The 26,823-nt window shown below is 44.0% G+C and overlaps 1 protein-coding gene across 1 annotated transcript; it reads right to left on the bottom strand.

The window, feature by feature from the left end:
* Nucleotides 1–684: 684 nt before the first annotated feature.
* On the bottom strand, nt 685–26,537 carry kcnh6a (potassium voltage-gated channel, subfamily H (eag-related), member 6a; the record flags this gene model as incomplete). The annotated part of the gene is made up of 16 exons (XM_080009618.1): nt 26,432–26,537; nt 23,149–23,379; nt 20,989–21,141; nt 20,398–20,501; nt 18,238–18,547; nt 17,333–17,535; nt 11,787–12,212; nt 11,184–11,601; nt 10,100–10,299; nt 6,705–6,957; nt 6,008–6,201; nt 5,641–5,740; nt 5,234–5,518; nt 1,846–2,026; nt 1,057–1,264; nt 685–972 (listed from the first exon to the last, which is right to left on the bottom strand). Exons 1-16 carry the CDS (start codon nt 26,505–26,507, stop codon nt 685–687), a joined length of 3,630 nt encoding a protein of 1,209 aa, XP_079865744.1. The 5' UTR covers nt 26,508–26,537.
* Between the last annotated feature and the right edge of the window lie 286 nt (nt 26,538–26,823).

Here is a 26,823-nt window from a genome sequence, read left to right on the forward strand (position 1 = left end):
TTCCTATTGGTATTTTAATTTCACTCTAGTAATATGCATTTGAAGACCCTGTCCTTGTCCTTGTCAACAAAGTCCAGTGAGTCTCCTCTCATTACCCTTCCATTATATTGATGTTTGTGATACTACTGTAGTGTGCATTTATTAGCGTTATTAAATGGAAAAAACAGCAAACATAAAACCTCATGTTTGCAATCTTATAAAATAATTACACCAGTGCACCATTAAATATGATATATTGCCCAGCCCTAATGTAAATAATTATTTTGAATCTCGTGAAAAAAAAAGACGCTAGACCTCTGAGCTCTCTCTCTCTCTCTCTCTCTGAGCTCTAGTTCTTATAGGTATTAAACGTCTAGGAAGTGTGTGACATTGTGTGCTAATTGTTTTCCAAAATGTTTCCTTCCACTCCAAAATGATTCATCTCTTCATCGCACAGGACCAGGAGAGTGAGGGAACACTGGAGTCAGTCCCATGGCATGTTTGGTGAATCGGAATGAAAATGCGTCCTGCGGCAACTTATCATTTAGGATGGAATTTGCAGACGGCAGTTTCAGGAATTAGGTAGTTAACCAGGATGATAACCACGCCGTGGCCACCGTACACACTTCTCGGCCCCTTTCATCTCCCCCATGACTGTAGGGGGCGCTGCGGAGGAGGACTGTGGAGTGAGTGGGCTGGGTGCTTCTAACTCCCCGGCAGGATGGGGTCTGAAACGTGCCTCTGGATCTCCTGGGCCTCGGCGGAGGTCTCCAGGTGCTCGGGGAGGGATGGGAAGCGCTGGCTGCCGCACAGTACGGGAGGCCCCTCGGCCCCGGGGCTGGGCGGCTGAGCGAGGGCCAGCCCGGCGGGGGGCACGTGGGCGGTCTCGGCGTCCGGGGACATGGACATTGTGTCGTCGGACGCCACAGTGAGGTGGATCCCGCTGGACAGTGTGTCTTTGGACTTGTGTTTGTAGTCGAGAGAGTCCGGGCTCTGAAATGACAGAGGAATATGAACCGACTCTGCCACTGAACCTTTTGACCAGGGTGTATGAAGGGCGGGGGACCCCGAGCCTACCTGCAGCGGTGAGGAGGTGCTGTCAGTCTGCGCCGGCTGGGTAGGCGGTGCGGCGTGGAAGGTGGTGGCCCCCGTGCTGTACAAGCTGGTGGGATGGGGGTGGTGTGGGTTGGGGGACACAACGCTGTAGGCAGGGGGTACCGGGGCCATCTGCCTCTGGAGAAGCTGCAGGATGACGTTTATGTCCGCGGTCATTCGGGTCTCCAGTCTGCGGGCAGGAGAAGGTGGAGGGTGAAGAGCGGGAATATTAAGCGGTTTGCTTGGCGTTCTCATCCTCTTTTATCCAAATACAATCCTACTTTCCCACCCGGCCCTTTTTTCCCCCTGAACCCGACACGTACACACTACCGGTGTGTGTACACAAGCACTGACACATTGGTAATCACGCTGAGCCACTTCTGCTCCTCTGTTGTTTCTGTCCTCTCAGCTCTTATGCACAAAAGCACACACCACACGCGGTTTCCTTCCGGGAATTGAAATGCAAAACAGGCAACGCACTGACTCAGCGGTCGGTCAATACAACAGGGGATATAGCTCAGTGGTAGAGCATTTGACTGCAGATCAAGAGGTCCCCGGTTCAAATCCGGGTGTCCCCTTCTTTTCAAAATGTCAACAACCCCACCACACGCAGGGACAACATGACAAGGGATCCAGGAAGGTCTTTTCTTTTTTTTTCTTTTTTTATAACCGGGAAAATCATTTGCTCTGGGATATTGCACACAGTGCCATCATACTGTACACCAGCGCCATCCGCGTGGCCCGGTGGTGAATATCCAAAAACCATCCCACCTGTTGAGCTGGGACTGCAGCAGCTCCAGTCTGGACTCCAGCTCGCTGGGCCTGTCCTCTGCACAGGGTGGAGGGTGGTAGGTCGCCCTGACGGAGGAAGGACGCCTCTGACTCTCTGAGAGCTGGCTGGCTCTGCGATCTGGCCAGTAGCCATGCAGTCCCGTCATGTTGATCGGGGCTGCTGTTCAAACAGTTTCAAATGAGAAACGATTATGACCGGGGCGATGAAGTGCTTCTCGTTTGAAACCAACTTGATTGCATCATGTGACCATAGAGTTGTGATACACCTGCACTTGACAAGTTACACTCAAGCAGCTTTTTTTCTCCGTAGGGAATCAATTGCAAATACATTCAGCATTCAACTAAGGAATTACAGTAATATTTGCTACAATTGTGGCTTTAAAATCAATAAAGATTAAGAAATAATTTCTCGCCTTTCCAAGAAGCCAATTGCCCTATGGATTTTATAATATCCAATTATTTTATTTTATTTATTTCAGCCCCATCCAAATGAAGGTACTCCTCACTTAATGACCCACCTGTTTAACGGCCGTGCGGTCTTCTTCTGACCAGCCTGTATTATACGCTGCATACAATACCGTGGCGTGCGCCCTGCGTGCAGGGCGTCTAAGCATTAAGCATCTCATCGCGCATCACCCTTTATATACACTACATATATTAGATACACTATATATACTATATACACTATATATATATTATATAATTTATATATATATATTATACATTCTCACCTTTTTGTCGTCCTCCCATTCTGGCACATGTATTCTGTCCTACTCCTGCTGACTTTCATTCCTCTTCTCTCTAACGCACGCCTCCACTTCTCCAGGCTCTCCTCCACCTGCTCCCTACTCTGGCTACAGATCACAATGTCATCCGCGAACATCATAGTCCACGGAGATTCCTGCCTGATTGCATCTGTTAACCTGTCCATCATGACTGCAAACGAGAAAGGGCTCAGAGCTGATCCTTGATGCAATCCCACCTCCACTTTGAATGCCTTCGTCACGCCTACTGCACACCTTACTGTCTCACTGCCCTCATACATATCCTGTACCACTCTTCCGTACTTCTCTGCCACCCCCGACTTCCTCATGCAATACCACACTTCCTCTCTCGGTGCACTATCATATGCTTTCTCTAAATCCGCAAAGACGCAGTGCAACTCCCTCTGGCCTTCCCTGTACTTTTCCATCAGCATTCTTAAAGCAAACATTGCATCTGTAGTACTCTTTCTGGCATGAAACCATACTGCTGCTCGCTGATCCCCACCTCTCCTCTTAACCGAGCCTCCACTACCCTTTCCCACAGCTTCATGCTGTGGCTGATCAACTTTATTCCCCTGTAGTTACTACAGCTCTGTACGTCCCCCTTTTTCTTAAAGATGGGTACCAGTACATTTCTTCTCCACTCCTCCGGCGTCCTCTCCCTTTCCAGGATGGTGCTAAACAGTCTCGTTGGGAACGGCACCACCGTCTCACCTAAACATTTCCATGCTTCCCCAGGTATGTCATCTGGGCCAACTGCCTTTCCACTCTTCATCTTCTTTAACGCTGTTCTCACCTCATCCTTGCTAATTTGCTGCACTTCTTGATCCACTATCCCCACATCATCCACTCTTCTCTCACTCTCATTTTATTCATCAACTCCTCAACGTACTCCTTCCACCTTCTCAACACACTCTCCTCACTAGTCAGCACATTCCCATCATTATCCTTCATCACCCTAACCCGCTGTGCATCTTTCCCAGCTTGGTACCTTTGTCTCACCAATCGGTACAAGTCCTTTTCTCCTTCCTTACTGTCCAACCTCTCATACAACTCGTCGTATGCCTTCTCTCTTCGCCTTGCACCGCATCAGCTTGTACTCCTACTTTCTTCATCTCTCTGATTATCTCGTTTCTTCTTCGCCAACCTCTTCTGCTCTATGCTCTCCTGTACTTCCTCATTCCACCAAGAGTCCTTGTCTTCCTTCCTCTTCCCGCATGATTCACCTATTGCCTGCCTCTTCCCTAAATCGCATGCAGCACTCCTCCTTTTTCAACCTCCACCATTTTATCTTTGGCTCTTCTTTCACTCTCTTCCTCTTCTTGGCCTCCAGGGTCATCCTACAGACCACCATCCAATGCTGCCTAGCAACACACTCCCCAAAGATGCTTCATTCTTCATTCTTCATTCATTCTTCTTCATCCCCTACCACCACTTTGCAGTCACTAATCTCTTTCAGATTGTACCTCCTGCATAAGATGTAGTCCACCTGTGTGCACCTTCCTCCACTCTTGAATGTCACCCTGTGTTCCTCCATCTTCTTGAAATACGTATTCACAGCGGCCAATTCCTTCCTTTTGGCGAAATCCACCACCGTCTGTCCTTCCACATTCCTCTCCTTGACACCATACCTACCCATCACCTTCTCGTCACCTACAGTATGTCTCTGATCCCTTCGCCAACACGCCCACTGAGATCTGCTCCAACGACTACTCTCCCTCCCTTGGGGACGCTCTCCACCACTACATCCGACTCACTTAAAAAAATCTTCTTTCTCTTCCATCTCACACCCAACTTGGGGAGCATATGCACTGACCACATTCATTATCACCCCATTAATTTCCAGCTTCATGCTCATCACTGGTGTCCGACACTCTCGTCACCTCCAAAACGCTCAACATATTCTTCCTTCAAGACCATCCCTACCCCATTTCTCCTGCCATCCACTCCATGGTAGAACAGGTTGTACCCGGCTCCGATACTCCTGGCCTTACTCCCCTTCCACCAGGTCTCTTGTACACATAGTACATCTACCTTCCTTCCCTCCATAATGTCAGCCAGCTCCCTCTCTTTACCCTTCATAGTTCCAACGTTCAAAGTTCCTACTCTCAACTCTACTCTCCTACCCTTCTTCCTCTCCTGCTGTCTCTGGACACGCCTTCCCCCTCTTCTTCTTCAGTAGCACAATTTCCACTGGCGCCCCCTTGGCTAACAGCACCGGTGGCGGTCATTGTTAACCCGCCCCCTTACACAGGTCCTCGCTTATCAACCAATTCGCTTAACGACCTGGTCCTTGGAACGGTACTTGGTCGTTAAGTGAGGAGTACCTGTAATCTTTAATGGTTTTTTTTACTGAAATTAATACTTACACATTTATTATTCGGTCTTTAATATGTTGTTTATGAATATTTGACTAGTTGACATTGAATAAAGTTTTACATTTGTTTTCTTTACAATGTTTTACAATTTATTCATCCCAAATTACTTAAAAATGTTTAAAGATTATTTAAATTGATGTTTTCACCCATCTGTCTGGGCCCCCATGTGAGATTTTTTCTTTATGTCAGTTACAAAGACCAAAGCAGCTAGAAGAAAGTCTTCACCTGAATATTGGGGCCCACCCCGGTCCAGAGGGGGTCCCATGCCTGCAGATGGCCCACTGAGAGGCAGGAGACTGACCACCGCTGGGGGGTAATCTCGGGTGTCGCCCCCAGAGGGGTAGAGCTCCGCCTTGCTGTGCCCCAGAGGCTTCATCTCCTCATCGCTGGAGAGGGAGCAGAGGCTGTTACTGCTGCACAGGTCATCCCAGTGGGAGTCGGCCGCGTGGCCATGGTAGCTCCTCATGGGACAAGACTGGTCTGGGTACGGGTCCTCACGGTCCATCCCATCTGCACCACCAGAACCACAGGACAGACGTAAGGGCCAATTGTGTGTATTATAACATAATAGAGGTTCTCTTGCTCGATTTCCCTCTCTCTTATACACATACACACACAAAGAAGGTTTATACCAGGTCGGTTCCGACGACGTAAGGAGCTTCTGCGGTGTCTTGTACGACGGTATCCACACTCAGATTCTCCACTGGGGGTTGTTTGGTTCATTCTGTCTACCTGATACACATCAGTGTCAGTAATTCACCAAGATACATCTAACATTCTGGCTAAAAATATAAATTCTGAGCAGCACAATAATACTGAGATGACTAGGTAAGTGAGTCCACGTGAGAGATGAAGTGTGTTTTTTATCTATAAAGTCAACCTGAGAAGTTAAAAATGAATAATTATGCGTCTGTATTTTGAACCCATGTGCAGCATACTGTGCGCAGAGAGCTAAAAGTTGACGGTGGAGTTATGTCGCCCTCTGGTGGTGGCACTCACATCTCTCAGGTTGAAGGTGATCTCGAGGTTCCCCCAGAACATGTCTGAGAAGTCAGGATACATGTCCAGCACCTCCAGGAGGTCGTCCCGCAGGATCTTGTGAAGATCACAGTAGGTCAAAGCTCGGACATCTGCGCTGGACTTCCCTGGCCTCCCATACAGACTGATCGGTTCACCAAAAATGTCGTTCTTGCCTTCAGGAAACCAGAGGATGAGGGGGTTTATTTAAGTGTAAGAAGCAGAAGATACAGGGACCAGAGGGTAATGATGAAAACGGCTCAGTTGATGTTGAATTCCTGTTTTCTAACGATCATCCTCTTGTTTTTATCATTGTTTTCTCATCCCTTTAGTGATTTGGAAGAATGAGACCAAAATGACAATACGAACACAAGCAAAGTCCTTTCTAATTGATTTCTAATTCAGCACGGGCAGTCCACGAAAACTCCTGGTTAACATTTCTTAGTGGTCAAAGGAGAAATGAGCCCGAGACAGAGAGCTACAGACAAAAAAAATCTGAATGCTGGCTTATCGGTGATAGGTCTCTGTAAAAAGGAGGTGGATCAGTATATGTGTGTGTGTGTTTATTGTCTGTTTGTATGTATTTATAGTGATTTAGTATCAAAGTGTATTTGCCAGGAAGTTTCATTGCAACATATTAAAGTAAACCAAGTCTTGCTCACACGGGATTCCAGCTCACCCAGTATGGCCACCACTACGTCCTCTCTGAGAATCTCGATGGAGCCTCGAGAGATGAAGTACAGGGCGGTGAGAACATCCCCGCTGTGGACCAGGGTGTCTCCTGGAGGGGCGTGGGTGGCCTTGAAGCGCATAGCCAGGGCTCGCAGGCAACCCTTGTTGGCCCCGCGGAAAGCTTTACAGTTCTGCAGGAGGCTGCGGTTCAGGTGGAGGCAGATATCCGCCTGCAAACACTCGGGAAAGCCCTTCAACACCTGCAGGTACATAGACGGAGAAATGTGAAGAGCAGAAATGGTTGATTAGAAAATGTAAAAAAAAGGGAGACACATTGTGAAACAAAATGAGGCCTTGGGAGAAGGAGAGAAAGGCGTGTCAGATGCTGGTCGCTGGTGTGGGGCGAACATAGGACAGCGGCTCAAAGTGATGACCTGTGCTCAAATTGAATTGACAAGCATGCCCACTGCTCTCTGGCTACGTCATGTTTCTGTGCCGTTTGAGGCCAGGGGCAATAAGGCTTTCTCTTCTTTCCATCCAGCCGCATTAATCCACAAACAGCATGTGCATGATGCACACAGCTAATGCAGAGGATCCCAGTCATATGGTTCCGAGCCATGTTGGAAGTGAAAACGTAACATAGTCGGATTTCAGTATATAGAACACCCGCAGACAGGGAACATGCTAAGACAATATTTTGCTTCTCAAGGACAAGGGGTGCCCAGAATTAAACTAGGGACATCTTGAGCTGCAGTCAAATGCTCTACCACTGAGCTTTACCCCCTTTTACTCAAAAATCATGTTTGTTTTAACATATATCACAACTATAACTATACAGTATATGCCCCCCCCCCCCCTCTCCCCTAGAGTATCCTGGTTTTCACATTCCGGTTACAGTGTGTTCTGCTCTTACATGTTATTTGTGTGTTTTGCTGGATGGTCATCTCAATGTTGCTCCTTAGGGACAACAAAGTATTTTATCTATGATCCACATTGCTTTAGCAGTTTATTTTTCATGTGCATACCAGCACAGTAATACAGTTTTTACACCAAAATTAGCATGTATACACAGGTTTTCTAAATGTGGGTGAACCCCTTAAAAATAGCCGATTGACGCTGTTCCCACAGCCAGTAAACGAGTATACCTTTGTTTTTTTTTCTGGTGTGTCACGTTTGATGTCACGAACACGCCGGAAAAAGGGGTGTGTCATTGGGTGTGTCATGGTTCCAAAAAAAACAGTAGAAAGCAGCATGGAGTATCCAGGCCGGCGCCGGCAGCGCCCGGTGCATGGTGTACGTGCATCGGGCCCAGCCTTTCACGCTCCTCCGGTTTCGGAGACAGGCTTGGGGCGGTGCTGGAGCGGCTTGGAGGTCCCCACATAGCGGTCCCCACAATCAAAACCTTTCATCGTCCCAGTTGTGGGGAAAAAAGTCAATAACTTCTGATTTTGGAGTCTAAATCGGATATTCCTGTCTATTTAAACTTCAACGTGCATCGCAAAAGGGCCGAAAATTTAATCAGCGTGTCAACCTGGGTGTCATGTTTCCATGACAGTCGACTCACAGTGACTATTGCAGGGTTATTTGTCCCAGGACTGAATGCCGATTGTAACCTTTCCCACTAAGAGAAAAAGCCAGATGTAAGTGGACGTTAGTGGGTTTTTGGTGCAGTGGAAAAGTGGTATAAGTCACATTAGCAATGAAATGCTTACTCATCATGCTGTCTCAACAATGTAAGTAGAAGAAGAAGCAGGTAGAGTAGTATGAACTTGTATCTGATTGACAAAACAAAACACAATTTATTTATTCTATGGCTGTACTCGACTAAGAATTTTGTCAGCCGAATCGGATTTGGCTGTTCAATGCGAATATTCGACCATTCGGCGGTGGGTTATTATAATGCACACTGACTGACAAAAAAAATATTAAAATATAAATATAAAAAAATAAACGACTGCTCGACTTGAAGAATCTAAGTTGACTGACGGGCTTCCGATTGATGATTCGACTCCGACTAATTTATTCCAAGACTATTTTTTAGATATACTTAACTCCATTTATTAAAAATGGAATAAAGTTGCAATAATATGTAGCACCGTAATGCTCAGTGTAATTTAAGGGAAAAAAGATCACCCTACCACTTTTGCTTTTTGCTATTTTGCTGACACTCCCACGCTTTGCAAACTGTGAGTTCAGTTCTTGTGCATGTCCATGTGTGTATCTGCGTGTATGTGTGAACATGCATACGAGTGTGTCCGTGTGTGTGTGTGTGTGTGTGTGTGTGTGTGTGTGCACTATCATTTGAACGTGTGGGTTAGTGGTTCTCAACTGGTCTAACCTCAGCATCTATCCACCACCCAAATATAATTTAAGATTTAAACGACGCTAATTATTTTTCACAAAATGAATGGTGCACTATCCACAATGATTTTGTGAAATGTCAAAGCAGTGCACAGTTAGCTTTGATGTGGAAAGGTTGAGCATAGGAAGTAGGGCTGCCCCCAAATAGTTCAAGTTCGAGTTCAAGAGAATATTTGTCACATACATATACATACGGTCATACATATATGCAGTGAAATGTCATGACACCCGGTGATTACGCACAATAAGCTCTATAAGCTCTAAAAATACTAAAATGTGCATAATCGACCCGAGGTGCTCGCGCAGTCTACCAAATGTTAGTCAACGAGAAGAGTCTTTGGTCAACCAAGTGTGTCATTGGTCGATTAGTCGCAGGAAAAAAAAAATCTCCATTGAGCTGCACCTTGTCAAAATTAACTTTCTATATGGCTGGACCCGTGTATGAAACGCGAGAGGGCTTTTAATTTGAAACGACGGACACAGGACATTTGTGTTTATACGGCAGGGGTTAATAAATAATAGATTGGTTTTTTTAACAATATAAAAAGAAACATTGAAATACATTTTGATAAAAATAAATGTTCAGTCTCTTTGCTGGTTGTTCCAACACATTAGGAAGAATAATTACAGCTTTTGTTGAGCGGCTTTTGCCAGTAATTAACAGGCGACTCGCTTCATGTGTGCGCACAATGCTTGTCAATTTAATATATATTTTAAAGGCTGGTTATTAGGTTTTGTATTTATCTGTAATGTAGCACAGTGTTAACAATGTTATAACAGTCTATCTCAACCCTGGAACTCAAACCATTTTAAGTTGCTCCAAAAATACATATTTACAGTGTTTAGTGGCATCGAGCAGTGAGGTTATTGATTACAACCAACCAAACACGCAAAAGACCCTCTCAAGAGCCAGTGTTTGGTTTATCCGTTCTGGGCGACTGTAGAAACATGTAGGTGCAACATGGCGCACTGGAAGAGTACTTGTGACGCAGTTTTGGATCGGGACCCACCAGTTGAGAACCACTGGTCTTCATGACTTACAGCATTCATGTCTATGCCGTTGGTATAGGACCAGGCATGTTGGAAATATTCCTCCAGCCTCTGCCGGAGCCCGCCCGGTATCTGGTGAAAACGGATGAACTCCTTGACCCTCAGCATCTGGGTATGGTAGCGGGCCGTCCCTGAGTACAGTCTCTGAATGATGGCTGACACATTCCCAAAGATGCTGGCGTACATCAACGCTGCAGGGGAGACAGGACGGAGATCATGCACGTGAAGGGAATTAGATCCGTTTGATTGTTTATCAAGATAGAAAACAATGTCCAATGTACAGTATTTTAGAAGAGGTTAGAAACATCTCCAAACAAACAGTGAGACAAAGGTGGAACAGAACCAAAACCTCTGCTCTGCGCATAAGACATGGTACACAGTAGGAAGTAGAGACCATTTGATTGGCAGGCTTATTATCATCCATTTTTGTTGTTTTCTGTTGCCTTGAACGACCTTGTACTTAATATGAAATGTTCAGGGAGAACAGGTGTTGATTAACGTGTTAGAAATCAGGTGTGTTTGGCACTCGTGCATGGGCGTTGGGAACATATGGTTCTAATCCTGGAAGTAGGATGGAAAAGGATAAGTGATTGTAATCATAAAGGAGCTATACACTGCCACAGAAACATAACTTGTTATATAGGACAATCATTTTATGACTTTCTCAACATAATCAGTGGAATTTAACATTTCTGGCCACGTTAACTAATTTCTGTAAAATGCAAATCTGCAATAAATGGAAACTACCAACAGGAGAAATTGTTATTTGCATGTCAAGAACATTCATGCCAGACACACATTTGATTGAGTCTATTTCTGTAGCCCTAATCACAGTGCTGTCTCAAAAGGCAGGCAGGCATAGGGGATGCCTCAAAGGCATCCCCTATTCTGAACCCCCACCCATTCCAGAAGAAACTCCCTGAAAAACCAGCCGGGGAAAAAAAATAGAGGCAACCTTGAAAAGGGGCCACAAAGGGAGGATTATTGGAGAAATTAACTGTGCTGAAATCGACTGTGTTGTAATACGGAACTTATCTAGTCTGTCTTAGCATTAGTCATATCCAGCATTACTCACAGCCAATCAGCATGACGCAGATGGAGAAGATCTTCTCGGGGTTGGTGTTGGGGGAGACGTTCCCGAATCCCACGCTGGTCAGACTGCTGAAGGTGAAGTACAGAGCTGTGACATACTTGTCCTTGATGGAAGGGCCGGAGGCTGGGTCGCTGTCGTTGTACTGTTTACCAATCTGCTCAGCCAGGTTGTCCAGCCAGCCGATTTTCAAAGCACCGATGCGCACCGATCCGGTGCGCTCCACATTGCCGATGGCGTACCAGATGCATGCCAGCCAATGTGCAATCAGAGCAAACGTGCACATTAGCAGTAAAAGCACAGCAGCGCCGTACTCCGAGTAGCGGTCCAGCTTCCTGGCAACACGCACCAATCTCAGCAGTCTGGCCGTCTTCAGTAGTCCAATCAGAGTGGTAGTCTGTGGCTGGTGGAGGTGGGGATTGACCAAACCTTTCGTTAGTGTTTGGGCATTAATCCCCAACTTATTTCAGTGAACACTTAATCATGAACTCATTTAATTTTGCTGTGTCAAAAGACAACTTTAAACTACAGACACTTGCTTAACCCCATCCTACTTGAACCCCATCATCCTGTCTATTTCCCCCTCACCTCATCTGAGCCTGAACGGAAGATGAGAAGGTCAAAGGGGATTGCGGCCACGATGTCGATGAGGAACCATCCCTTGAAGTAGTGCTGCGCGATGCGTCCCGGTTGGCTAACCACCTCGTCGTTGTGGTTGACGTAGGTGGTGCGGAAGTTGATGAGGATGTCCACGATGAACATGACGTCCACCACAAGGTCCACCACGTTGAGCGGGTTGCAGGTGTAGCCGCAGGTGCGCCTCCGCTCCTCCTCCACCTCATTGAGGAGAAAAGCGGCGGAGTAAGGCGTGAAGATGGCTGTGTAGATGACCAGCAGCAGGATGAGCCAGTCCCACACGGCCTTGAAGGGGCTGTAGTGCAGGATGGTCCACTTGTGGATGCGTGGCGCCTGGAGCTTGTACTCTGGAAGCACGTCAGCACCCAGGGACAACACCTTAATTGGGGACAGACAGGTTGTTTTGATAAAAGAGGTGAATATGGTCATTCTTGAAATTCTGTCCTCAGTTAGCAGCTAAACCAAAGAGTTTATCAAGGTGAGAAGAAAGAATGCATGGGCGGTTGAAAATGTGTTTTCCATTTGAAAGTGCTCTAATCAGAACACACATAACTACAACCACACGGTACAGTCTGCAAGAGTAGTTTTCTTTGTCTTTAAGAGGGAAATCCACTGATTACATAACTGAATTTAAAATGAAAACCAAGGTCTGATTTTCCCTATACTTGAAAAGATTGCTGTAGTGGTAAAGGGCCATACATATATACAGTGCAAGACCATGAAAGTAAAGACCAATTACATTGACTGACAAACCAATAGATGCATGAAAAATCACATCTGACTGACCGGTACGACAATGAGAGACTCCATGTCCATGATTTCAGGATCGTCCTTGGATTGATCGCAGCAATACAGGAGGCCAGAGGCTCTTATTCCCAATTTTCTCTCAAACCCTGCCTTCCTTGCAGCAAAGGATTTTCTCCTCATCTCCTTCATTGCTAGTTTTATTTGTTTGTCCCCGAATCTGCTCTGGCACTGACTGCCGCTCTTCTACAGATCTCCTGTCTGACTCTAATGCTCTCCACAGGCGTTTCCCTGACCCAAACCCCTAATCTGGCCTGTTGAATCTGTTACACCATGTGATCCACATGTTTTGGGGACCACGTGGCATTAGTAACTGTTCCCGGTCAATGGCTGAGTAGAATAAGTGACTCGATATGTGCTGAAATCGACCAGGCCACAAGAGCAGAGAAGTGAATTTAGGAACTTTTTATGAACACTTTTCAGAAGAGAGCTGTATGTTCATAGATATGCACGGTAATTTTCAGCAGGCAGTGCTGGTCAAAACAGCATGTAGTCTGAATGCACAACTGTTTACATACAAACCCATATTGTGTGTTTGCAGCTTTTCCATCCTCTAGGATGTGGCTTGCACAATTTCCCCTGGTTAAACTCTGGCATATTGTTTTGCATAACTCTGCAAAGGGCCAACGTGCAGTAGAAGACAGGCCTGAAAATTACAATTGGAGATGCTGCCTTATTGTTTTAAAATCGGACACAAAATGTATAGACTAAATATGTGTCGTAAATACTACTAAATACTATTAATGTCTTCCAATGTGATGAGAATGCCCTGTTTAAAACATAAAAGTTCTGACTATTCCTCTAACTATAAATCATATGCACATGGAATCCCTAATAATCACCAATCTATCTTTATGGTGATTTATGGTCATATATTTATTATCCTGAAAGATTCAACTAAATCAATAATTTAAAAGATGTGTATTTTTTTTCATATTATATGATATTAGGTCATATAAAACAGGGCTGGATTAGATTATATTACCATTAGAATTAATTGGCTAAATTTGTATAACAACTCATTGTTTATATGTGGTTTAGACTGCATGTACACATACTGATTTAGACAATTTACATATGCTAACAAATGCCAACAACAACATGGAGTACATGTGTAAACAGATGAGGGGAGACCCACTCATCCGAGGAATGTCAAATTATTGATATTGTCCGTGGCCCTTTCATAATGACCAGGCACCAGGCGGCACTTTGAGTCTGCACGCAACATCTAAAAAGTGTAGATCCAACTAAAAACTATAGATTACTGACAATAAGCAATTACCATCATTCAATGTTGTTTTTTACAAAAGAAAGGTATATACTAAATTAAAAAAATAAGTACATTTGAGGCTCGTATAAACTCTACAATGTATTCTGCATTCAGTTTGAACAGTAGGGACATATTTGAAAACATTCCCTGCATTTAAAGGTCTTGTTAAAACTAACAGCAAATCCAGGCAAACCTTGCATAGGTAGTTTGGTTAATTGTAATAGCAAAAAGCATAACATGGTTGCAGACGAAACCAAAAGACATGAGCAGAACAACCACCAGCTTGACACAGCCTAATCCACATAAAATCAAACAATGGCAAGAAACCTGGACTAAAAGGCTCCACACCGAAAGCTTTAATGTCTATTTACAATGTGATGCTGTATGAAAAAATACAAATAATGTCCAAACAAATCCAAACAGTTAATTGTGAATAGAGCGGAGAGAGCTTAACCTGCTCTCCTATGCATGGAGAGACAGAGGAGGAGAAAGACATGGAGAGGTAGAGGAAGCGATAGGGGGAAAGCGAAAATAGAGGTCAGAGAAAAAAGCAGGGGAAGGAGAAGGAGATTTGCGGAGGACATAAGTAGGGGGTGGGCAGCGTGAGCAGCCGGCAGGGCTGCAGTACTCACAGGCTGAAGTTTCTGTTTAAAGCTCATGTTGGAGTGTCACAGGGCACCAGCAGGAGGACAGTAAGAGGGAGGAGAAGGCACAAGCTATCCATCCCTCCATCGCTCTTTCTATCCCTCCCTCCTGCAGCCTCCCTCTACCTCTCCATCCTCTAGCGTTACAGTGAGATTCCCACTTCAACACTCAAATTCAGTTTCCAAATGGCTATGAAGTGATCGCATTCACAAACTCCTTCACACACACACACACACACACACACACACACACACACACACACACACACACACACACACACACACACCTAATACGTGCACTACTTTAGCCGCACTGTACACACACATCCACACATTCTCTCACCAAAACACAGTAAAACACAAAGAACCACAAATTGAATTTTACAGTAAAAGTGCAACCTGTGCAGATGACGCTTGCCAGCCCATCAGGAAGCCTCCAAAGCTAGGGGGCGCCACATGAGCACATGAGCTCCAGTCCCTAAACGCAAACAAACCCACATCAGCTCTTGTCACATTGCACTGCTGGGCCTCTGCTCTGCAGCCTGCCAGTCCCTCTGCAAGCTCCATTGAATCACATTGTGTGCATCATGCTATGCTGACAAATCAATGAGAGCAGGGATCAATGGCTGCCTTTATTTCCCTGTAAGGCGCAGATCGAAGTCCAATTACAAAGGCAGGATAACCAAGAAGTTTTGTTGTGTAACAGGATGAAACCAGAAGCATGGAAGTCGTTCAGCCGTGGACAAGAGAGTTGATGACATGTCATAAGGTTTAAATAACATGCAAATGTTGCTGCACTAAATGACAGACCATTTATTCTGTTCTACAATATCAGTAGCAGAATGCGGTAGTGTTCATGAGCCTCATTTGAATAGTGACATGATCTAGAACTCAGGATGACGCTACATGGAGCTGGTAGTGTGGCCAGGGGGGCTGTAGATTGACATTGTGGTGCCGTTTTAAGCCGGTGCAGGTAATCATGAGCAGAGGTGTGAAGGTTTCCATTCTAACCAATCACTAGACTGGCGAGGTACACTGATTAGCACAGCGTCAACCCACGGAGGAGGATCTAATCATTGAAATCAGCAGGTGTGTTGATGATTGGTTGGAATTTAAAAGCTGCATACTCTTGGCCTTCCAAGACACACAATTGCCCACCCCTGGTTCATATATTAGGAGGCGGCAAAGCGACCCACACAGACCTTCGTTGCCCTCTACATCCATTAGCCTGGCAGGCCAAGGTCAGCAACAGCGTCAAGCCGCCCAGCAGGGCCGCTCAATAACTTCACCGCCTGGCTTTTCCAGTTTCAGTCTGACACACAGGTTTCATAACCCCGGCTCCACAGAGATCCCTGCTGTCCCACAGACAACCTGTGACCTACCTTCAGCTACCTAACTAAACCACACACACACACACACACACACACACACACACACACACACACACTATTGCAACCGGCATTTCTATCTCACAGCACCAAACATGTGAAAAAAACACATAAAAGGAGGCTAGAATTCCAACGATCACAAAACAAGTTCAGCTGTGAACCCTTCTGCCGTGGCTACCAAAGAAAAGGCTAAGAGTTTCTGAGGCAAACCATTTATTCTATGTACATAACATAAAAGTCAGCCATGTAACACAAATCACTCGACAATTTTTGACTTACGTTTCAGTGAGAGATGGCTGCACAAAAGGATCAGGGTTTGCACTCGATAAAGCAGTTATGTACTGTATGCTTGTGTGAATGTGTATGTGTGTGCACACTTGTATTGTCAGGCTAAACATGGATGCACATGTGCGTGTGCGGCATGCATGTGTATCTATGCATGTGTCTGTGTGCACGTGTGGACACGTTGTGACAACATGTACACAGACACATGGTGGGGTGCTGACGTGACTGGGAAGTTTTGCTGCTCGGGCGCTGTGGATGTCACACCGCAGGTGAGAGATTTCTTTGACACATTCACACTGTGACTGCAAATGCCAAAAGAGACTCTTTCTTAACTACATCTCAAAGGAATCGTCTGAATAATGCTGTGCTGTGAGAGGCTGATCGGTGACTAGTCATTATAGACTATAGACCTTGTTACACAGAACAAAGCAGCATTGTGGGATGTAAATCTGGCATTATTTCCTTATTGTTAAGAAAACAAGTTGAGGAAAAAGGGGCGCATTCGAAAGCCATCTCATTCTCAATTAATTATAATGGCCGCTAAATAATACAGTTCAATTCCGGTATATTTCACAACTATGCAATGCAGATATGCACTGAAAAAAAACACAAGAGCAATCAGAATCGAAATGTGTAAATACAACGAAACAAAGCAGAGAGAATGTCCCTGAGTACGCGATACAAAGAAAACAGTTGCCTCACTGTGTCTTTTTCAGACTTTCTGATCTATATTATAAGTATTTTTAAAAGTGCCTTAAACAGACATACCTCTTGCTAAATTGGGGTTATGATCTCTTTAGACTGCCTACTCAGATGTTCTTTCATTCATTTCTTCAAACCAATTTTGAGTTTATGAATAGTTAATGCTTTATTATAGGTAAAGGCATAACCTCAAGATCTGAAAGGTCATTAAGGTTCTACTTTTGAAGCCAGGGATCCGGCATTTTCTTATGATCTTGTATTTCCAACTAATCGATCCGATTGATTCATGTTATGAAATGATCGTAGCAGATTACTGGCCATGTGTACTGCAGTGTGACTACTGTTAAAAAAACAAACATTATTGTTGTTTTTCTTGTAGTTCAACCAGCCGCTGTTCTCTCATACCTGTGTGACTTGAGTGACTTTCTCAGTGACATTCTGAGTGCGATCTTTGATCTTGCTAGGCGCGATGATCTCTATCTCCGTTGGCGATGGAGACCTCATGCGGTCTGCACCGAAGGTGAGGGCGACCGGCGGTATGCGGCTGATCGTTCTGTGCCGCATCAGATCCGAATCCGATGTGGAGTTCAGGGTGCTCGACTTCAGATCTGCCGCACAGAATGGTTCTGATTAACACAGCTCTCAAAAGACAACAAAAACCTTAAATAGAAAAGTGAAAAACAATGTTCGTGTAACTGACATGATTTCCAATGACGGAATTATCTTGTATTATATTCCGTATTGCCTCCTTTTTCCACTTTTCCTTAATGCAGTGCGATTTATTGAAAAAAAAAAAAACATTTTGAAGTTCAACTTTAGAAACTTCCTTCTTCAAAAGTAATTTAATATCAAGAAGATCTTGTTTTTCTTGGCTTGTTAAACTTGTTTACAAGCTTACGATAAAATTTGCTACTGAACACTCTGTTCCCCCGTCCAATACAGACAGCACATGTGTTAGTGCTTCATAACTGGGGCAGAGAAATTATGCAATTGTCAGAACTAATATTTTATAGATGTTTTTTCTAACAAATCATTCCCTGAGGAGGAGAGTGGCAGATGTGTCTACCGAGAAAGACACACACGCACGATAACACACACACACACACACACACACACACACACACACACACCATAGAAGCTACAGGGCAGAGGGATTGATTGGCATGTCAATGCTGAAATAACCACCAGGCTGTTGCATGTGTGCAGAACTGTGCCCTCTGCATCACAGATGAGATCTCTATGGGGATTTAATCAAGATGAACGGTAGGTAAACGTCCCTCCCTCAGCCCCAACCGAAACCCGGCACTCACTGCTGCCAGAGCGGGGGTCTCCAGATCGGCTGGTCCAGTCGGCCCTCATACCGTCGATGTCATCTAAGGATGAGGCTCGTCGCAGGCTGTGGACGCTGTCGTGGGAGCAGCTGAGCGTCACGGACCCGCGGGGGAAGGCCCCGCTGGGGTCCAGGCAGTCGGTCAGCAAGGAGAGGCGCTTGGGGGAGGACTGGGTCACCGGGGAGGGCGGCTCCACGTCCTGCTCGATGAGGGCCTCTGTCTCAGACTGCATGCAGCTCTCCTTGGACGGGATGCGGAACTCCTTCAGTGGGACCTCCTCGCTGTTGGGCTGCGCGGGGTGGGGAGTGCAGGGGTGCAGGACAGCATGAGGATCATACGCAATGTAATTGTCCTTCACTGCAGGATGTTTGCTGCGTATGAGCTCGCACGCATTGCATTACTCAAATTGGTCGGAGCTAAAGGTTATCTGTCACATGTAGAGCAGCACTACAGCAGCCGTGTTAGCTAGCCGGCAATTCTATCTAGGAAAAGTTGCATTTACTGTCATTTGCATTTACTGTACTTGCAATAGGGAGTCTCTGTGGTGTTTAAGTTGCAGCTAAATGACTTCATCGGTTATTCACACCAGAGCATTTCGTAACAAGTTCGTAATCACATTGTAGGCAAGATACTAGGGTTCACTAGATATTGTAATTTATCTCATGAGGATATACCCCTTGAAATGCATCGTATGCATGCATTTCGTAAAGTTACCAAACATGTTTACCAACTAGAAGTGTATCTATTGCAATTTTCTTGGCCGATTCCTATTCCTGTTTTGTAAAAGTCTGACCCTCAGATTCTGATTTCCGATCTGCTGTTCGTCGATGACAAATACATTGCGTGATCTGATCATGCTCATGTGATTTGATAGCTGCACATACAAACTACCGCTGCAAATTTCAGTTACCACAAAAGTGAGATTGCTGATTTTGACACTGTTTGTTATTGTTCATTATTCACTATGGAACAATAATAGAACATGAAACTTTCACTGAGTTCCAATAAAATTGAATATGGGACCAAGTTTCAGTATAATTCAACTTGTAACTCTCACTGAGTTCTAGTAGTACCCAACATATAACTAACATGGAAATGTCCAGTTCAAACAAAATTAAACTCTTTCACTTTAAGTGCGAATATACATTTATATTATATTTATATGGTACTTTGCAAATAAATTGCAATCATTACAAAAAAATAAATGGCCTACTCCTCTCACTTTTGTTCACTGGAAGTCCTCCTTCCCTCACCGTGCGTTAAACCAAGTGAATCAAATCAAACAACTTGTTTTACTGAGTGACTCGTCAGGAACCAAGTCTCAAAAAAAGAGTCAAACTTATCTGGCGATAAATAAATAATTGATCTAATCTTCTTTGTTTACCTTGAAGTACCTCCAAACAGCTGACATTTTCTTTCTTTTGCTCCTTTTGGTTACATTACGTTGGTAGCGGGTTTGGGTATTGGAGCATTTTTACGGGTACAGTACATGAGCACAGTATAGGGCGTGTAAATTTGACCGGCACAGAATCAGATATATCTGACACTGATCGGCCTTGAAAACCGGCCAATTCCGGTCACCGGCCGATCGATCGGTGCATATCATGTTTTATACGTTCACATTCTTCGGTGGATAATAAAGTCCCACTCATTGGCTGCGTATCAATGGGTGATTGAGTAAGAGGAGAGGGAGGGCTTACAGAACCACAGGTCGTACCATCCGGTCCAATCCAAGGAATGTAGTTTAAATACCCAATAAATGTACGCCATTGTTTTGTATTGATTGATTGATTGATTTCCGTCATTAAATTACATAATATACGTTATATATACTCTTATTTTTTGCGTCGTTTCAGCTGGCATTTCGTACCTTTTAACTAAGAACCGCGTAGTTGGTACACAAAATGCCTGCAGGTTGACAGGTCTGTTCTGCATGTGTTTGGTTGTATGTATGTGTGTGACGGTTTGTTTTATTTATTTTTTAATTAGATTAAACAAATTGTCATTTGTACAGAGTACAAGTACTGAGGCAACGAAATGCATTTCTCTGCATTTTACCCATCCTACTAACTGACATATCAAGGAGCAGTGGGCTGCCATAAAGCGGCACCCGGGGAGTGTGCTTGTGTGTGTGCATACCTGCAGGTAGTCCACCACCACCCCTTCAAACTGGTCTTTGGAGAGAGAAGGTCTTCGCATGGAGCGCAGCATTGGAAGTCTCATCCTGAGTCTGCGGTTATGACCTGCTATAGAGGGGGATGGGTGTTCAGCTCTGGCATTATCACAGCATGTGAAAATGTATCTCAGTGAATGTGTGACTATATTTAGCAGAATCTATTCAGAAGTCTTCTTAAGCCACCTTGTACATTTCCCAAGCTATCTAGATACAATCAAGATGATGTGTCACTTTCCTTTTACAAGACTGGTATTTTTATGTTGTATAGTTCTGGGAACACAGAGACCTACAAAGAATTTTCCCCTGCATCAGATTTCTATCTTCCACCATTCCTCATAGGACAATAACAGCCAGCTCGCAGCTTGTCATATGGCTTTACCACAGCATAGGGTAGATATTATTTTATATCTATTTACGATCATGATATAATCGTTTATGTATCAAACAAATTATTTGCCTTCAAATTGATTTATAAGGATAAACTCCTTGAGATGTACCATCATTTCCGATGAGGTCCCAACATATATCACAAGCACTACTATTTAAACAACAACCTGCCCATGTCCATCCCTGGCTCATCCTTTGTCTCAGGCTGGCTCTCTGGAGCGAAGGGTCAATGAGCTCCTGGAAGTGCAGGATGAACATGATGACCATGCCTTCCTCATTTTTCACAGGTACAACATCAACCAGGCACGGCCTGCATGTCCCTGTTTGACAGGGAGAGATAAAGAAACATAGTGTATAAATTAGAAAAACAGAGGGCACCCGGAAATAAACCAGGGACCTGTTAATCTGCAGTCAAATTCAAGGACAGAAATAGAGAGACAGAGAGAAGGAGAGAAGATTAAGATGCATTACACTTATTCATATGTGGAAATTCAGAATAAATAAATACAAAAGGTAAATATATTTAATATATAGAATTACTTTTTTTTACATAATAGGCAGAGAGGCATACGTATATAAAAAAAGGTAGATATGCAGATGCACACAAACGCACACACACAGCCAAGAACAGGAACTGTCACACATTGAAACCCAAAAGCACCGCCCCATTCACACATTTAAACTGCAAAATTCTGCAAGTTATTTTCAGCTAGTTGAAAGAAAAAAACGCCCCGATTAAAAGTGCCAACATGCAAGAGGAGCTAATTGAGAGCAAATCACAATGGTTATCATTTTGTCTATCTATTCCATCCGAGGATAAACAGGAGGGCATAAAACTAAAAAGTGCTTAGTGGATTTGAGCTGGCACACAGATCCTATTTCCATGACAACAGCACTCTAGAATGTACTCCTCATGCCCAAATGGCCAGAGTAACAAAAGACAGGTGTGTGCATGTATGGGTGTGTGTGTGTGTGTGCGCGCATGTGTGTGTTCACGTGCAAGTCTAAGGACATGTGGACATGCATGCATCCTTTTGGTTTTTATGACGTGTGTGTGTGTGTGTGTGTGTGTGTGTGTGTGTGTGTGTGTGTGTGTGTGTGAGCACAGTGAGTGTATTCCTGAGCCTGGTATGTTTGCTTGTGCCTCCATCCTAGATCTCATGTGTTTCTGCCTCAGTGCCTGTGTGAAAGTGACGACAGACAGACGGTCTGTAGAAGGCAGCAAGGAACAAACATGTCAGAGGTGGAAAAAATCCTGTGGTAAATATACCAATATTTTCTCAACCGACCATTTACGAGGGTCACTGAGTCTGCGACTGGGGGCATCATTACAGGCCACAGAGGTGAGGGGGATGCAGCGATGGGGGCTTGACAGAAAAATTAATGTTTAATGTTAACTTCTCTTCATTCCATGATTTCCCTGAAAGGAAAGTTTCAGTTTTTCTTCTGACAACACAACCCTATCAAAATGTTGCTTTGCATGAGTTGCACAGATCATACTGTCAGCAATGGCTGTAATATTAGTAATTAAGTGAAAACATAGACCGCCATAAACCACCAAATATAAATCAAGGCTGGTTTATAGTCGCTGCAGCCGTAGTGTTGTTTAGTGTGCGCGCCATAAACAACGTCATTGCGGCGCTCACGACAGTGCCGCACGCCGATTTGACCCGAGGGTGCACACCTGCCAATTTGTGTAACTCTGCGCTGTGTGCTTCAGGTAATTCAAGATGAACATGTTCCTAAGGAAGGCTCAAGTTCAAGTTCAAGAGATTATTTGTCAAAATTGTACATATACTGTACATATATGCAGTGAAATGCCATGACAGCCAGTGATTACGCACAATAAGCTCTATATGCTCTTAAAAAACTAAAATGTGCGAAATATACATGAGGTGCACGCGCAGGCGGCCGCAATTGCGATTCTGGGTTCTATAATTATATAATAGAATGAATTGTCATTTGAAGCTTTGTGACATGCCAGGACTTCTACTCTGTACTGGAGGTAAGTCAAGGTAAGTTTCATTTAGGAGGATTTAAATGTATATTTAGTGTGATAGGTCTGCAGGTACAGGCACCTGTACACTTCATCCATGCGTGACAACAAAAATAACCAGAGGGCATTGAATTCATGGAAGGAGATAGCAGTGTCTAACCCTGAAAAACATTTTTGAAGTCTAAAGTATGAAGCAGTTTTCCCATTTGACTGCTGGAAAGGTAACAGGTGGATTCAGGCTTTCACAATATTTGAAAGGCCAGGGTTAAAAAACATTCGCCAGAGCTCTCCTCCATCCCCTCTCGCCCCTCCTCGGGCTACTCTGTCTCACCTTCTTTAGCATAATAGAGGATCTCCACCTTGCGTTCCTCAGAACCCAGCAGAGCCTGTGCCAGCTGTGCCAGGGCGCTCTTCATGGTGCCAGGCCCGACAAGGAACTGGCAGGTGCAAGGCTGCTGCATTATCTCTGCCCGGCTGAAGCCAAACATCTGGCAGAAGCCTTCGTTGCAGTAGATGATGCCACAGTTCTTTACCTGGGCATTGGCAATCAGGAATTTGCGATCTGAGGGGACAAAGCAAAGTGCAAGTGAAGCTTGGGTACATTTTTTTTCAAGGTACATAACAATCATTACCCAACCCTGCTGGATAATGATTATGCAAGTTAGAGAAACTAATATGTTATAGTTCTTTGTTCACAGTGGAAAGGAGAAACCAGGGGAAGTTATTCAGTTCAAATCCAGTGGGTGTTTTATGATTAAGATGCAATAATGTCTCCTCATTTATCTTGGCAATCAGCTGAACCTGGACAAACCTCTCAGCGGTGCTAATCTTATTCGCGTCTGAGGGGAAACAGCTGGTCAATTAGAAGTGAGTGAGTCTGGATCGTCAGCCTTGTGCAAAGGTCCCTTGTGTCAGTTATAGGTTATTAAATCCTTTCAACTAATGTCAGCATCTATTAAAAGTTACTATGGTCTGTTTACCATTATTGAAAAATGTAGGAAGCCCTGGCAGCAATATCTATGATCCCCAGCCCCTCCATGCTGGAATAATTGTGCAACACCACATCAATTCAGGGCAGTATGGTTTGAAGGGTGTTAATGGAAGAGTTCCCTTTGCTTGATAACAAGTACATAACAGTTCCTTTTATTACCCTGCATTCGAAGTGGGCCAAACAGCAGTCGCTTACTATCTAAACATATGAGAGGACTTGGGTCTTACAGGAAAAGGTGACCCTCCGCTCCAATTCTCTCCCCAGTCCCTCTTTGAAGTAAATGGGTGAGGTCCTCTGGTGGGCAGCATATCCTATCTAAAGTCATTATCTGGGTCTCTGAGTCTGTACTTGGATCGTCACACGGTTGCTAAGCAGCACTGCTGTGGTGCATGCACTCACCTGGTCACGAATGCACATGCACATGTGCACACTCACAAGGGAGTACACAGAAATGTAGATATTTAGGGTATTACATGATCTCCTTCAAGATTTAAGCGTTACTGGCCTCGCTTATGACAGACAAAAGCTTAACAGCATGATTGCTACATTTTGATTGATCAGTAAATTTAAAAAAAGTTATTTGACTTTTTTTTCCAAGAGAAAATGCCAAATTCACTGTTTTCCTCTTTTAGCAATTTGCCTGAGAAGACGTTGTGGTTATTTTTGGTTCTGAGAGCAGGGCATCCGGACCGAGGTACAGTAGGTAGCGCTGAGCCTGCATCTGATTGCAAATTGGGTTTTGCCTGATTTTATATTCATGTTTTTCTTTTCAGTGTTTTTCCTGGATGTTTTATTCTTCTATTGTGGGATTGTAAATAGGTCAGTTTCCAATCTTTGTGTCAGGTAACAGAATGCCACGTTGGAGGAGAAGACAGACACAACATAATTATTATCATGGTCCCCTAGTACTCCCAGTGGACATATGCAGAAGGTCTATCCTCTCACTGTCTGCTCCCACTGCACTGAGAGTTAGTGGAACATGTGAGGTCATGAAACACAATCGGTTGATCACAAACACTGAGATGCAGGTGCAAATCCCTTCAAACACAAAAAACATAAAAGATGGAGCTGAATCTGGCCTAATCTAATCTACACCGAATCGAATCTAAATCTTAACTACACTGGTAATAATCTATTTAGATGACAGACAATTTGACAGACAATTCAAAACAATTTAAAACATAGCAAAAATGAAAGGCCTACAACTAACTAATAAAAAATGTTTAAAAACCCTAACCCTATATGAACACAACAATCTTGACTTCAAATTTCAAAAAGTCACTAAATAATTATAATTTTAAATATGAAAATTAATTGGGATGTGTTAATGAGCTAACACTTGGTGACTATGTATATCCTTATTGTATTTGGGCTTCCAGAGAAATGATATTATTCTTGCTTAACCCTCAGGTGTATTTTAAAACAGGCAGCATAGGCCGATAATTTTTTACTTTACTGACTGTTTCTATCACATGCAGTACTGAATGGAACCCGGTTAAAACAAGACCATAAACAACGTGTTTTGAACTGAGCAAAATAGCGCGCACCTGGTTGTATTTTTCAAGTACAATAAATAGCGAATAAATAATGAAAAAAAATACATAGAGTAAATAACAAATACACAGTGAAGAAGTATAGCGGAATAGTGAAGAACAATAAATACAATTAAATAGGGTACATAATGAATACATAGTGACATGGTGAAGTAGAATAGATAGTGAAGTAGATTAAATAGTGTGAATATTGAATACGTAGTGATATGGTGAAGTAGAATAGATGGTGAAGCAGAATAAATAGTGTACATAATGAATACGTAGTGACATGGTGAAGTAGAATAAAAAATTAGAATATTGAATACTTAGCTAAATGGTGAAGTACAATAAATAGTGTGAATATTGAATAAGTAGTGACATGGTGAAGTTCAATAGATAGTGAAGCAGAATAAAAAGTGTATATAATGAATACGTAGTGACATGGTGAAGTAGAATAGATAGTGAAGTAGAATAACTAGTGTACATAATGAATACGTAGTGACATGGTGAAGTACAGTAGATACGGAAGTAGAATAAATAGTGTAGATAATGAATACGTAGTGACATGGTGAAGTACAGTAGATACTGAAGTAGAATAAATAGTGTAGATAATGAATACGTAGTGACATGGTGAAGTAGAATAGATAGTGAAGCAGAATAAATAGTGTACATAATGAATACGTAGTGACATGGTGAAGTAGAATAGATAGTGAAGCAGAATAAATAGTGTACATAATGAATACGTAGTGACATGGTGAAGTACAGTAGATACTGAAGCAGAATAAATAGTGTAGATAATGAATACGTAGTGACATGGTGAATTACTTAGATAGTGAAGTAGAATAAATAGTGAATATTGAATACGTAGTGACAAGGTGAAGTAGAATAAATAGTGTACATAATGAATACGTAGTGACATAGTGAAGTAGAGTAGATAGTGAAGTAGAATAAATTGTGTGAATATTGAATACATAGTAAAACGGTGAAGTACAATAAATAGTGCGAATATTGAATACGCACTGACTAAATAGGGAAGCATCGAGGTGGAATAAATAGCGTGACCATAGAATAAAAGGTGAATTTGCACTTACTTTGCCCGTCGAATTTCCTGATGATAGTGTCCAGATAGGTGTTCTGGAGCGCAACATGACCGCGTCTCACAGGCATCTTTACGCTGAGCTAAAACACTCCCCCGACACATGAACTTGTCCCGCGCACACAAGCCCAACAAAACAAAAAAACCAAAACAAGCACAGCCAACAAGCGGGAGCAGACGAACGACACGGCAGGCAGAGGCCAAGGGGAACCGGATCCCGCCGCTTCGGCGAGGGAGCGCTCTCCGTGCGCCGCGGCGGTGAGCGGGTCGGAACGCGGCGCGCCGCGCGAGGAGCGGTTGCCAGGGCGATGAGGGCGCTCGAGGAGCCGCGCGGGGATGCTGGGGTGGGGGTGGGGGTGGGGGTGGTGGGTGGGGGTGGGGGGTGTT

Source organism: Zeus faber, assembly GCF_960531495.2.
Source record: "Zeus faber genome assembly, chromosome: 11".
NCBI classification, from domain to species: Eukaryota; Metazoa; Chordata; class Actinopteri; order Zeiformes; family Zeidae; genus Zeus; species Zeus faber.